Here is a 14,959-nt window from a genome sequence, read left to right on the forward strand (position 1 = left end):
TATGAATTACTTTCTTAATTGAAAATAAACATAATTGTAATTCTTTCCATGCTACTGCTAATATTCAAACATGGGATACCTAAACATTAAATTTGAGTCAACGAAAAATAAATAGTCCCTTAAAATGTTGAGGTCAAATAATTAAGTATTTAAATTAAATTATTAATGAAAGAATCCAATTCAATCATTTTCAAAATTGATCATATAAGTAAAATTATCTATACTATATTAAAAGCACGAAGACTCTTAGCGAAAGATCATTCGCCTTTTTTACCCTTCAAAAATAAATTTTACATTGGATAAAATTTTAATTTAATAATTTTTCTAATATTTAGGACTTAGAAATAAACTACAATTATGGTTATGAATTCATTCTTTATTTGAAATATGTAAAATATTCTACCATTTAAGACTCTAAAATCAAATTAAATTTTAACTCTTATAAACAATTCCTTATTTAAACTAGGTTTGTTATTTTTGTCTTTTCCCCTAGATTTTTTCCCCACGAAAGTCCTAGCTAATTTATACTTTTTGACGGATTCTTGATCAAGAGCATCTCCAAAGGAAGCAAAATAGGTGTTGATAAGTTAGGAAAATAATGTTACTGCGAGTTTGCTAAAGCCTTTAATTTGCTCATGCAAAGCATATTCTAAGACTGATAACAGTATTATATTGATTTAAAATTGAAGTCCTTATAAAAAATTTAAGGTACGTCCAGCTATTTTTATTTCAAAATTAAACTCTTTTATTTTCTATATATCTTGCATATTATGAAAACAAAAGATTTTTGTTTAGTTTGACGACATGTTTATAGTTAGTAGCGTGTTTTTTTAGTGCCATTTGTTATTCAATTTAGCTGATTTATTTCAATAAATATTTATTCGGAATGGATTGTATCTTTGTGAAATTTAGTGTGACATGTACCAAATTAGTAAATTCGTTTAATGAGTGAAGGTATTACTAAATTTAGTTTGAGTATTGCATGCAGCTAATCATATTTCATATTACAATTGGAGTGAAATTTGTCGAACCAAAGCGGGTTGCACAGAGCATATTGTTAAGGAGATTTTTAACAAGTTAATTGTCACGACCCAATTTAGGATCATGACCGGCACTTAGGAGCAAGTGCCCCCAAGTAAGTCTCATCGGTATTTTACAGAAAATCGGACAGAATTTCCCCTGTTTTTGGACTATTCCAAAAATTTCCCTGTCTCAAATCAACAACCAACATCCTAATATCAATTCAAACAACAATAACTTTATCAATTAACCAAAACAAATAAGGATTCTAGTAAATGGAGCAGCAACAACAAAACACTGAGAAGACATGTACAACTCATTCATCGTAGAAAAAGGCTGTATATACAAATTAGAGACAAGAATCAAGAAATACACTACTAGCATGTTTTATTGATAAAATAATCTTCTTTACATTTGTCTTGTGATGATTGCAGTTTGTCGTGAATGGGAAGCTCGTCAAACCAATATGATTGGTGGAATATGGTAGTGTAGTTGGTCACAATTTTGCCAAAATGCCTATGATTAGAGTGAAAGTGAAAATGCTATCTATGCTATTCTAAACATGTTCCTCATATGTCTACCACTTCTACAGTTCAGCACTACTCAATTTCTAATACTTCAGCATTCTTTCTTCAGAAATGGAACTTCTGTATTGTTCGCTTATTGCTTGTATAGAGATTTACACATAGGCACCACAACAAGAGAATAAGAACTCTTAATGGAGGAAATCAAGTTACCTCTTGAAAGTAACAAGTACATAGAAACTTTACAGTTATCAGGCCCTTAGCTTTCCCTTCAGTCTTGAACAACAGACTCTTGATGTCATATCGAGCCAACTCTTCGTGTCCATTAAGAATGTGAAGTAGGCATTCCTCCAAGAACGGTTGACAATTAAAGAGCCCAAGATTCCCCAAAATGCAACAAAGAAACCCAACACCATGGATATATAAAACTCTAGAGATGGAAAATCCTCGCCATCATCATCATGTTCTTGGGGATTCATGTTACTGCTATGATCGATACGTGGACTAGGAGGTGCATATCCGGGACATTCTTGGAGAGGAGGGCCGCAGAGTTGAGCATTACCACTATATGATGAACTCTCAAAACTTTGCAGTTGAGTGCTTGATGGAATTCTTCCTGATAAGTGGTTGTTTGACAAGTCCAACACACTAAGAAAAGTCAAATTAGCAAGGCCCTTAGGGATCATACCAGAAAGCTGGTTTCTTGAAATGTCAAGTGACTCCAACATCTTCATTTGGCCTATTCCTTCAGTGATACTTCCATTCAGATCATTTCTTGAAAGGTTCAAAGATTTCAATCCTCTCATTTCAGCTATCTCTTTAGGAATACCTCCGACCAATTTATTACTTGAAAGATCAATAGTCTTCAGATATAATAAAGGATTCTTGTACTCAGCCTCCTGGTTTTTCCATTGAACCAATAAATTTCCTATGTACAAGTATGAACGAGGAATATAGTCATACTGGACTGAAAAATTCATTGACTCACCAGAACCATTTTCTTGATGCAATAAAGTAAAATTGTTGAAGCATTGTGGAATTTTCCCAGATAATCCATTTGCTGAAAGGTCCAGTATCTGAAGAAATTGAAGCTGACAGATAATTGATGGTATGCCGCCATAGAATTTGTTGAACCGTAGGCTTAGAATGCGCAAGTTGAGTAGATCAGTACCTATCCATGCTGGGATTCTTCCTGTCAACTTATTCCCTCCAAGATCCAAGATTTGCAATAATTGACATTGTGAGAAAGAAGGCAACATCCCGCTAAAACTGTTCTGGCGTATGTATAATGCCTTCAAACTTTCCAAGGAACTTAATGACTGTGGAAGTTTTCCAGAGAAATTATTATAGGCTAGATTAAGAACAACTAGATTACTCATATTCATCCAACAATCAGGAAGTTCTCCTGAAAATTGGTTGTGTGATAAGTCAAGGGAAGTGGCAGCTCCTGTTGTACTTTTACAAATGGAAGAAGTGGATCCGGAAAACTTATTTTTATGTAGGTAAAATATTCGCACATTGGTAGGAACTTGTGGCAAAGGTCCTGAAAAGTTGTTAGAACTTAAATCTATAACCATGTAGTCTTGTTTATTCACTATCAACTCAGAAACTCTGCCACTGATATGGTTGTTAGAGAGATTCAGAATCTTTAAATTGAGAGGAAGATCAGAGAACCAACTTGGTAGCGCATCTGATAGATTTGCAAGAGAGATATCAAGAACAGTATAGTTGTTTTGACTTTGAAGCCACTTGGGGAAAGAAGGTCCCAAATTGCAAGATGGAAGGTTTATAACTTGAAGCTGAAAAGGAGGAAGCCAATCGAAGCTCGTCTTCAAAGCCAACGAGTTGAACGATAAGTCCAAATCCACTAAACTGGAGAGGTTTGAAAGGTGAGACTCAGTGATTGTACCCTTCAGGACATTGTAAGAGGCATCAAAACTTTCCAAGTTTGATAGTTGTCCCATACTTTCTGGTAATCCTTCCAGTCTATTGGACGAGACGTCCAAAATTCTAAGCTGTGATAGTTTTCCAATACCTTGTGGTATCCTCCCTTGAAATTGATTAGATCCAAGATGCAACTCTCTCAATGATGGAAACAATGCTAAATCTGGTAATGGCCCTCTCATTTGGTTATCAGACAAGTCTAGATACTCAAGACTCGAAACTTGTCCAAATCTTTCCATGAAAAAACCATTCAGCACATTGTTCTGCAGGTATAATCTCTTTAAGGCTGAAAATCTTGTGACATTAACCAATGAACCAAACATTGAGTTGTCGTTCAACCCCAAAACCTCAAGTGTTTTCCTACTGCCTGATAACCTAAGAAACAACTCAGGAAGCCATTGGTATGTCCGAGTGTTAGACATGTCCAGATAACGTAAACGTGTCAAATTCCCAAAAGAACTGGGAACCCCAACACCTTTAAGATTAAATTGATCAGCAAGATTGAGATGCTCAAGATACATCAAGCTCCCAAAGCGATCATCAATTGGACTGTCCAGCTGATTATTGGAGAGGTCTATGCTAGCTAAGCTTGTGCTAAAATTGAATAACCAGCTATATTCAGCTGAAGAAGAAAACTCATTACAACATAAATGAAGAACAGAAAGAGAGATCAAAGAAGAATTGGCTAAATCAGCTGGAGATGGAACGAATTTAGATAGACCACAAACACTCAAGTCGAGTTCTTTCAGTGAAGGTACCTTTGTTATCTCTTGAAACCAATTGCTTGCTTGGAAGTCGTTACCACCTAGACGCAAGAACTCTAGGGAGGAGAGATGAGAAAGCCACCCAAGGTCCTTTACTATTAGCTGATTATTGTTCCCAAGATCAAGAATCCTCAAAGAAGTTAGATTCTTTAACTGTGTAGGAACTACACCAGAAAAATCTGAAGATGAGAGGTTCAGATACTCTAGTCTCTTAAGAGAGGATATAAATCTTGGTATTTCACTTCTGTCAAATCCATTTACACTGAGGTCCAAGTAATTCAGATGCTGCAACTCAAGTAGAGAAGGACTAAGTTTACCTGTCAATATTGGAGCAAAACAAGCATGGCCTGGACATGAAACCTCACTGTGAAGATCAAGAACAGTTACATGACCACTTCTTTTGTCACATTCAATACCCTTCCATTTGCAGCATTCTTTTTTATCTTCTTCATCACCCCATGTTGATAATCGATCAAAATCATCAACAAGGCCTCTTTTGAACTCAAGAAGAGCATCTCTCTCCTTTTCTATACACATGGTTTTGTTAACTTCTCTTGAAGTTAATCCAAAAGCTGTCTGTAAGAGCAGTAAAGACCAAGTAACAAGGAAATGATCTAATCTTGGATATTTCCTTATATCCATTGTTTTTTACTTGAAGCTATGAGCATGAAACAACAAAGTTCTTTATATTTCTGAAAGTCTTAGCCTATTCAACTAACATTAATGGTTCTTGTATGCATCTATTTTCCTAGTCAATGACAACTTTCAAAGTCATTTGTCTACACTTGTATTTGACTAATTAGGAAACACAATGCTTGACTATCCAAGATTTTAGGTTCTTTTCAGACCCAACTTAAAGATATAAGATAAAGACGTGCTAGCAATAAATTTTACAGATTTTAATAATACAACCAACTTAAGTTTGACATCAAAGACAAGTGACCCCACTTTGGGAAGAAAAAGATTTAACAAAAATTATTCTTTACATCCAATTTTCTTGCACTTTGACTAGTAGCACAAACAAGTTCATGGAGTCAAAGAAGACGGAGTATTTGACTTTTTTACCAAAATACTAAGTAAAGCAAAATGGCAGAACGGCTCAACTTTGGTTCTCTGAAAAGTTGAAAGGTTATCAAAATTTTCACCTTTTGAAACTTACACTTACACACTAAGTTGTTCGGGCACGGATGCGGGCGTCCGATACGGATATGGAGATGTAAATTCTAAAATACGGGGATATGGATTCTAGTACGGATACAGGTGCGCAGAGATCCGGCTCAAATAATTCAAAAAATTAAAATATAAAAATATCTCTAAATTATGAGAAATTTTGTGGAACACCTACTAATAGCTTGTAAAGTGTGAATTTGTTTTTTATTCTCAAGTTGTAAATAAGTAAAAGATCAATTTCCAAGATAAGGTATGTTATTTTCTTCGAATCAAATTGTATATCGTCTCGAATATTTTTGTCCGTGGTGGTCAAAGTACCCAAAAACGTTTGACAAGATCCGGTACAGATCCTATACTCACACCAATACTAGTATTGTGTCGACACGGGTGCGGCACCTAAACTGCCATGTCGGAGCAACATAGCTTATACATTAAGACGAGTAATCTAGTAGTATTACTAGAATTTTTTAACACAAAATGTGTGCATTCAACTGTCTCATTCTCTCATTCCTAAATTCTATTAACTTTATTCTTGCTGCTTTGGAGGAAGTACTAAGTTCTTGGTTTTTCATGTGTTTGCTGCAGTGGTAAATTCTTCTTGTTACTGGAGATGACTCCAATTATTTACTTATGCTTGAAAGCTTAAGCTAGCTTAGAAAATATGCCTTTGGGATCTATATATCATAGAGTGGTTTTACTAGAAAGAAGCTGCTCTTAATTGCAAGCCATCCATAGAATATTCAAATATAGCAATAACATTAAAAGCAAAGCAACTTTCAAGAAAAAAGATGAAAGGTTGTCTCTTGACTATGAGTAGAATACAAACTCAGTCATCAGGCCCTTAGCTAAAGATGGAGCAACTTCTAATGTACATTTAACCACTTGAAATATGCTGTCCTCCAAGAATTGTTGAAGAACAAAGAGCCTAAAACTCCCCAAAATGCAATAATAAAACCCAACGCCATCGATATATAAAACTCTTTAGATAATAACTCATCGTCATTTTCTTGAGAAGTACTAGCATTGCTGTCATAACCAACTTGAGGATTAGGAGGGGCAAATGTAGGACACTCTGGAAGAGGACGGCCACATAGCTGAATATTCCCACCATAAGTTGAGGAATCAAAACCTTGCAATTGAGTGCTCAACGGTATTCTCCCTGACAAGTTGTTATTTGACAAGTCCAACACACTAAGAAACGTCAAATTAGCAAGGCCTATAGGGATTTTCCCTGAAAGCTGGTTTCTTGACAAGTCAAGTACCTCTAACATCTTCATTGTACCAATTCCTTCAATGATATTTCCTGTCAAATTGTTTCTTGATAGGTTCAACGATAGCAATGCATTCATTCGGCTAAAATCTTTAGGGATCTCACCAACTAGTTCATTGCTAGAAATATCGATGGTTTTTAGTAGCCACAAGGTACTCTGGTACTCTGACTCTTTGTTTTTCCACTGGACTAATGCATTGCCATGGTACAATACACCAACTCGAGGAACATAAGGATCAAAGTCATAGCTCACACTTGAACCATCTTGCAAAAGTTGCAGTGAGGTGAAATTGCTGAAACATTGTGGAATTGTTCCAGATAAATGGTTGCCAGAAAGGTCCAGTATTTGAATAGATTGAAGCTGACATATACTTGGAGGAATGCTCCCAGAGAATTTGTTGAATCGAAGGCTCAGAATGCCCAAATAAGGTAACTTAGTCCCTATCCATTCTGGGATTTTTCCGCTCAATGTATTTCTTCCCAAATCCAAGACTTTCAAACCTTGGCAATTCTTCAAAGAGGCAGGGAACTCTCCACTTAAATTATTCTTACGCACATATAGAGAGCTCAAGGCCGTTGAAGAACACAAAGAGTATGGAATGCTTCCAGATATACGGTTATTGGCTACATTAAGGATCATTGGAACAGACATGAGGCTCCAACAATCAGGAATCTCTCCGGACAAGAGATTTTCTGACAAGTCAAGGATTGTGGCTGAACGAAGTTTACATATGGAGTTAAGTGATCCAGAAAACTGATTGTTGTTAATATGCAAATCATAAGCAAATTTAGGAAATATTGGTAAGGGCCCTGAAAAATTGTTATAACTGAAATCTAAGACAAAGGAACCAAGATTATTGGCTGACAAGTCTTGTATCTTTCCACTGATTTGGTTGTAAGAGAGATTCAAATATGATAACATGGGAGGCAACTTTGAAAACCAACTAGGCGTGGTGTCCGAGATACTATTAAGAGAGATATCCAGAATTGAGTAGCTATTTTGAGTTTCAAGCCATTTTGGAAAAAGAGGCCCAAGATTACAAGATGAAAGGCCGATAACTTGTAGTTGAAAACATGGAACCCAATCAAGGCTAACATTCCAAGTCAAGGGGTTGAAAGTCAAATTTAAACTTTTCAGGTTGCAAAGGTTGGAAAGATGGGATTCAGAGATTGTACCTTCTAACAAATTATAAGGAGCATCAAAACTTTCAAGGTTGAAAAGCTTCCCTAAACTTTCCGGTAAGCCTTGCAGTCTATTGAAAGAGACATCCAAGATTTTGAGCTTGTGAAGTTGCCCTAAACCTTGTGGCATCTTCCCATTAAAATGATTACCCCCCAGACGCAACTCTTTCAGAGATGGAAATAATGCCAAGTCTGGTAATGGCCCTGTCATTTGGTTATTAGACAAATCAAGATATTCAAGACTGGAAATTTGTCTAAAGCTTTCGTGGAAAATGCCATTCAGTAAATTGTTTTGTAGCCTCAATTCCCTCAAGGATGAAAATCTAGTAAGATTAATCAATGAACCAGTTAGTGCATTGTCCTCAAAAAACAAAAATTCAAGTGATCTATTACTCCCTGATAAGATATTAAGCAACTCAGAAAATGGTTGACTTAAGTTATTGGATCGTGCATCAAGAGAGCATAAATGACTTAAATTCTCAACAGACTTTGGTATCCCACCTTGAATACCACTTCCATATAGCCTAAGATGTTCCAAAGATTTCAAGTACCCAAAGGCACTAGCAATTTGACCTAAATCATTGCCCGAAAGATCTAGGCTAGTAAGACTAGTGAAGTTATATAACCAACTATTTATTGCAGGAGATGAATATCCATTATAGGAGATGTCAAGAACGGAAAGACCAGAGGAGGAAATATTTGCTGATACAAATGATGAAGGAATGATTATGGGGAGTTGACAGGAAGATAAATGCAATTCCCTCAAATTAGGGAGCCTGATTATCTCCTGTAACCAATTTGTAGCTTGCACATAGGATGCACTCAAATCTAAGTACTCCAAATACATTAGATGAGGAAGCCACTCAAGGTTCTTGCATGTTAAAGAATTGCCACCAAGATCAAGAGCCCTTAAGTAGGTAAGATTTTGGAGCTGAGTGGGAATTAGACCAGTGAAAGGATTGTAACTATATGAGAGATTTAAGTACTCTAGTCTTTTGAAGTATCCAATAAATCTTGGTATTTGGCCACCAAAATCATTGAAACTAAGGTCCAAGTACTTCAAATACTGCAACTTAACCAATGAAGAACTGATGTTACCTCTCAATGTGAGATCCTTAGTACCATCAGGATTGGATTCAATACTCCCACGAAGATTGAGGACGAGTATATGGCCAGTTGTGTTACTGCATTTCACACCCCTCCAAGAACAACATTCCTCATTATCTTCGCCATTTTCCCATGAAGAAAGCAGATTATTTTCGTCTATGAGACCTCGTTTGAACTCGAGAAGAGCTTCCCTCTCCTTCTTTATGCACAAAACTCTTGCACTTGGTGTTGATCCAAAAGCTAAGGTTTGATGCAGGATAGTTGATAGACAAATCAGAAGCAAATAAATTGGTTTGTAGTGTTCTTTGGTATCCATTTTTTTTTTTGCTTGTTTGTGAAAGAGCATATGCAAGTAGCAAATGAGGACTTGAATGTGAGGAAAAAGGAGTGTCCACTCCTTTATATATACATTTTGAAACAAAGTCAACTCTACCCTCAATTGTAAAATGTATTTATTAAGCAATTTTCAATAAATGTATTCAAGACTTGAGGACTAGCTGTAGAGTCAAGTAGAATAAAAAGAAATCAACTGTCTAAGAAACATGCTTTAGGAGCTGGAAAATAAAAGTAAGTAACCAATCATGCTATAGTGGAGTATTATTTTTGGATTTCAAGAAATTTCCAAGTCTTCCTTAGATTTTTTCCTAAAGTCAAAAATACAGATAGATAGAAGAGTACCCTTGTGGCTGTAGAGTAAACTCCAAGGTCAAAGATGTTGAAATTGTATACAGAGATATAGATACCTTCCTTTTTTCTTTAATTATTGATCTTTTTTTTTTCTTTTGTTTGCCCATCTAAAAGCAGGAAGAGAGTCCACTAGTTATAAAACTCTTAAAGATAAAAGATTTAATTTTCACTGGACCTCTTCATTTCATAATTTTCTGTAATCCGAATAAAACTTATCACACCAATTCAGAAAATAGTTGATAAAATGCAAGTGTGATTACAGTATTAAAACACTAATAAGGCTAATGACTGTACTTTCTCAATAGGAAAGTATAGAAGCTAACAACGACAAACAGGGGCGGACACACCCTTTCCCAAGCAGTGTCGTGACACTGCTTGTCATTATAGTTATTTATTCCTCTGTTCATTTCTTCAAATGCTGACACCGCTTATGAAAAATCTTGCATGCGCCACTGACAACAAATATCCATGTAAACATACAATATTATCATCTAATTTTAACATGAACAAAGATTCATAAAACTTATTTTGCTAAGTATTTTACCTAGATTTGTCATTCTTTATATGGAAGGGTAGGACGAGGTAGGGTAAAAACATGAAAGATGCTCAACGGGAGGGCCAGGCAGGTAAAACTTTTAGCTGGTTAAGGCTTTCCTTTCCCTGCCTCGGCCTGTCCCATTTACATCCCTAAGATGAGAATTTCAGGTGCTCTAGTCTCTTAAGGCTGCCAATGAAATGTTGGAATTTGACTTCTACCAAAATCATTCACACTAAGTTCCAAGTACTTCAATTGAAGTGCTGATACTCAAGTAATGAGGGACTGAGTTACTTGTCAATCTTGGAGCAAAACCAGCATTGGCTGAACAAGAAAACTTATTGTGAAGATAAAGACATATAACATTTACCAATTCTGCTGTTACATTTGATGCTAACTGACAAAGTCATAACGGAGTAATGCGAAACCTCGTTTAAAGTACTCGAGAAGGATCTAAATTTCTCTCTGCTCTACGGAATCATTTAAAGGGCAGCCCGCCCGTGTTCATGCAGTTTCTGGGAAAGGGCCGCACCCTCAAGGGATGTGATGTAGACAAACCTAACCTAATACAAGCTTGCTTTCACGGTTCGAACCCGTGACCTACAAGTCACATGGTTACAACGTTAACATTGCTTCAAGGCCCCCTTCTCTCAATAGAATCATTTACTCCATGAAAAAAAGATTTGAACCAAAGAAACAAATAATGAACACCTATCCATTAATTGGACAAAGATAAATTGGAAATAAAGAACAATGACAGTAACATAACAGCATCTTCCAACTTCCCCCATCTTCCCACCAATCCCTAGTAAACCCAAAAGTAGAAAAAATAAAAAGTTAAAGAAAACAAACAAGAAGGAGAAATCTGGCATATATATATATATATATATCATTTCTGAGAAGCTTCTAAAACATTAAACACCAACTTGAGTTCCTCCATCAGTTTTATCTCCTTCACAATTGTTCAGCCCTAGCAACAATGTTCTAGTACTAGGGCTGAACAACAGCTGAAGGAGATAAACAGGGATGCTGAAAACACTAGACTATCCTTTTCCTGAGCTAACCAGCCTAATATACTTTGCAAAGAACAGAAAATGAAAAGGTAAGATAGGAAGTTATAGAAAATGAAAGGTTTTTGAAAAATGACAGGTTGGCTGGTTGTGAGGCTCAAATTACAGCAGAGTCAAATACATATTTTTTTTTCTTCTATCCAAGCCTTGTGTATAGATCCAAGCATTGTGCATAGAGTTAACTCATATTTGTTGCTTGCATAAGGTGACAGGTATACTGTGCAATTAGTCGAGCTGCACGCAAGCTAGTTCGGACACCACCGTTATAAAAAAAAAAAAAAAGACAGGTTTTCATCTTCTTTATCTTTAAATGAGTAATGAATTTAGACACTATACTTTTTGTGTAATCGATAAAAAAGAATTAGCATTATGTAACTCATAAGTCCTCGTGTGTACCTAAAATAATAATGAGAGGAATTAATGCAATTAATTTTAGGGGAAATGCGGGTTGTTTAAGAGAAGTATTCCACTATATAGTTTCACTATCACTTTTTTCCTTCATTTATTTGGTAGGAGAAAATGAAAAGGTAGAAGTTTTAGAGAATGAAAAGTTCTTGGAAAATGAAAGGTCTTGGTGATGTAGGTCTCTTTATCTTTCATTTTCTTAAATGTTCTCCTTATTTAATTGAGTAATGTATTTAGAGACTTTTTAATTTTTTAAAAATAAGATAATAAAAAATAAGGACAAAAAGGCAAAAAAATCTTTTTAAAAAAAAAAGGACAAGTAGGTTTATGAGAGGTGCCACCTTACCTCTATATAGAGAGAGATGGTTAAAACAAATATATATATTAGTAACTTCAACTCGTTACAATGATACAATATATTTAATCAATTGTTGGACCAAATCACCCATAAAATTTTTAGTACAACAATAATAATCTTGTCGTGCATAGAGACAGTGTAATACACTTCTTGAAGAAAGTTGAAATCTCCCCAGTAAGCATCTACCTATATCTATATCTATATCTATTTATCTATCTATCTATATTATTATAAAAGCATGAATAAAATATCGGTTTACAAAAATAACCTTATAATATTAAGTATAATAACTCGCAATAAAAGGACATAACTGAAATTCTAGACATTTGTAATCCCATTAGTTTTAATACTACAATTTAGGAATCCTAAATGATTACCTTTAGGAATCTCATTACTACATGCTAGCGTGTAAACCAAATACCTTTAGGAACACGTTAGGTTTCCTATTAGTATAATTACTTTTGGGATAGAAACATATTTTTAGTCATGCAATCCTATTACTTTTAGGATATACTTCTTAAAAATATTTATTATTAATTTAATTTGAAAACATATTATAGTGTGCTATTACTAATTTAATTTGAGAATGTATTATATTGTCCAAATTTATTTAGAAAAAAGAGAGCCTATATTATTATAAAAGCACGAATACAATATTGACCAAAATAGTCCTAAAATATTGAATAGAAGAACTCGTAGGGAAATAATATAACTAAAATAACCTGCTTTCTTTTTTACTACAAGACCTTCTATGTTAATTTTTTAATATTTAATATTTTAAAATTAATAAATTATGTCTATTAAATTCTTATTAAACATATGTAGTAAGGTTTAATAAAATCAATTTCATAAGAATCCTCCATATTGGCAATACATTATCACTCCATAGTATCCAATACCAAGAGAAAATAAAAATAATATTAAATGGACTACAAAAAGTGTTAAAATTGAGAAAACATATCCCCATAATAAATTTTTATATTATATTTGAATTGTTTTCCTACTCAAATAATATATTTTTTAATTAATTTTTCGTGTAATGTTGAAAAATATACCCAATTATTAAACAACAACTAAGAAAATATTTAAAAATATAAAAGTGTGAGGAAGAGAAAGAAAAATGGTTGGTAAGAGTCAAATACTATTAATGATTCTACAAACATAAAGATATAAAAGTGGAATATCATATCGATCTTTTTACTCTTTGAAAAGAAAATTTATGGTGGATAAAATTATAATTAAGATTAAATCTTCAAAACAAGATATGAACTAATATTAAGAATCTGAATCAACATACAATCAAATATTTTTTGTGTTAAGACCAAATAATTAAATCTTTCAATTAATTATTAACAAGAGAATCCAATCCAATTATTTTTTAAATTCATCATACGAGTAAAATTATTTTTTAAGTTAAGAAAAATCTTAGGTTACATGAATTTATTCCATAAAAAGAGCGTGAGAAATTGAAAAAATTAGAACACAAAGTAAAAATGTTATTATAGTATTAAGAATCAAGCGGCCATACAAGTGTAGGTTGAAGCACTAACAAAGTTAAATCATGAATAAGAACAAGATTTCAAAACTATATTATAATGAGTCGACTCTTACAACGGGATTATCCTTTGTAGATGCCTCCAACTAAATAGAAATATTTTTTCTATGTCATGTATTATTTGCAAATGTCAAATCAAGAAGGCATGATACTGTTAGCAATAATAATAAATGGCGTACCAACAATGATATTATTATTAGGTCACTCACCTTAGATTTGATATACCTCTTCAAACAACCGAAATAACCATCACAAATATATCAAAGTAGAGCAATGATACTAAATTTATAAGGAAAACAAAATTGATAATATGGGATAAATCGCTTATGGCTAAATGTCAAATGATCGAAATAATTTACCGAAGTTCTGGAGATATATGTAATATAAATAAATCGTTTGGTGAAAAATTAATGGTTTGGAAGGTGATTTCTCACAAGTACTATCAATTGTTACAAAATCGATGAAAGCAGAGACTGTAAAAACTAGCTTGCCAAAATTATACTTATGGTCTCAAATGAAAAAAGATTCAACTGACAAGAATATATAAAGTAAAAATAGATTCATTATTCAGTAACTTCTCGCTTCGTGTTAGAAACGAAGAAGAGCGTCTAATAAAAAAAAATGGTTCTTCCGGAACACTTGGTTATCAATCCCCATAAATATGTTGATCGACTATATAAAAGGTTGATTGCGAAATTTCATGGTAAAAATAAATTATTTTTTAGTTTTGACTCAGCAGAATATGATACTAGCAATTACTACCCAGAAGAATACTTAAATACTCTAATACTAAATGCCCTTCTACCACACAGGTTTGTTGTCAAGTTTATTTTTTCTTATGTATGTTAGTGTCACCATATATGTAATAGACTATGTTAAAAATGATATTCCATTGCATATAGATTGATTTTGAAGAAAACTATGTCCGTCATGCTATTGAAAACTATGCCCATCATGCTAGGTAATAGCACATAGATGGTATATAGAAGTTTTGACAATAACGTCATACATGCAAAAAATATGATACTGGTCAATGTGCTTCTAAGTATATTTTTTCCTCGAATTTAACTTTCGTCTTCCGAAACTAAAGAATATCCTTTTAAATTTGTGTGAAAATAATTTTCGGTATGTTTATGTTTTTCAATTATAATAAATAAAGCACAAGGACAACAACAACAACAACGCAGTATAATCCCACAAGTGGGGTATGTAGAGGGTAGTGTGTACGCATACCTTACCCATGCCATGAGGGTAGAGAGACTGTTTCCGATAGACCCTCGACACAAGAAGATGACACGCGAAAATAGAATAATAACAACAACATAACCAGAAAGATAGTACCAGCGAGCCATGAGTAATAAAATATAT

At 34.0% G+C, this 14,959-nt stretch overlaps 2 protein-coding genes across 2 annotated transcripts; both read right to left on the minus strand.

The window, feature by feature from the left end:
* Positions 1 to 1,382: 1,382 nt before the first annotated feature.
* On the minus strand, positions 1,383 to 4,987 carry LOC104104505 (receptor-like protein EIX2). The gene has a single exon (XM_009612611.4). The coding sequence runs from the start codon at positions 4,892 to 4,894 to the stop codon at positions 1,796 to 1,798; it is 3,099 nt and encodes a 1,032-aa protein (XP_009610906.1). The 5' UTR covers positions 4,895 to 4,987; the 3' UTR covers positions 1,383 to 1,795.
* Positions 4,988 to 6,172: 1,185 nt separating this feature from the next.
* On the minus strand, positions 6,173 to 11,255 carry LOC104104504 (receptor-like protein EIX1). Its single transcript, XM_070188513.1, has one exon. It carries the CDS (start codon positions 9,325 to 9,327, stop codon positions 6,286 to 6,288), a length of 3,042 nt encoding a protein of 1,013 aa, XP_070044614.1. The 5' UTR covers positions 9,328 to 11,255; the 3' UTR covers positions 6,173 to 6,285.
* Positions 11,256 to 14,959: the final 3,704 nt, after the last annotated feature.

This window comes from Nicotiana tomentosiformis, chromosome 11 (assembly GCF_000390325.3).
Source record: "Nicotiana tomentosiformis chromosome 11, ASM39032v3, whole genome shotgun sequence".
Classification (NCBI taxonomy): domain Eukaryota; kingdom Viridiplantae; phylum Streptophyta; class Magnoliopsida; order Solanales; family Solanaceae; genus Nicotiana; species Nicotiana tomentosiformis.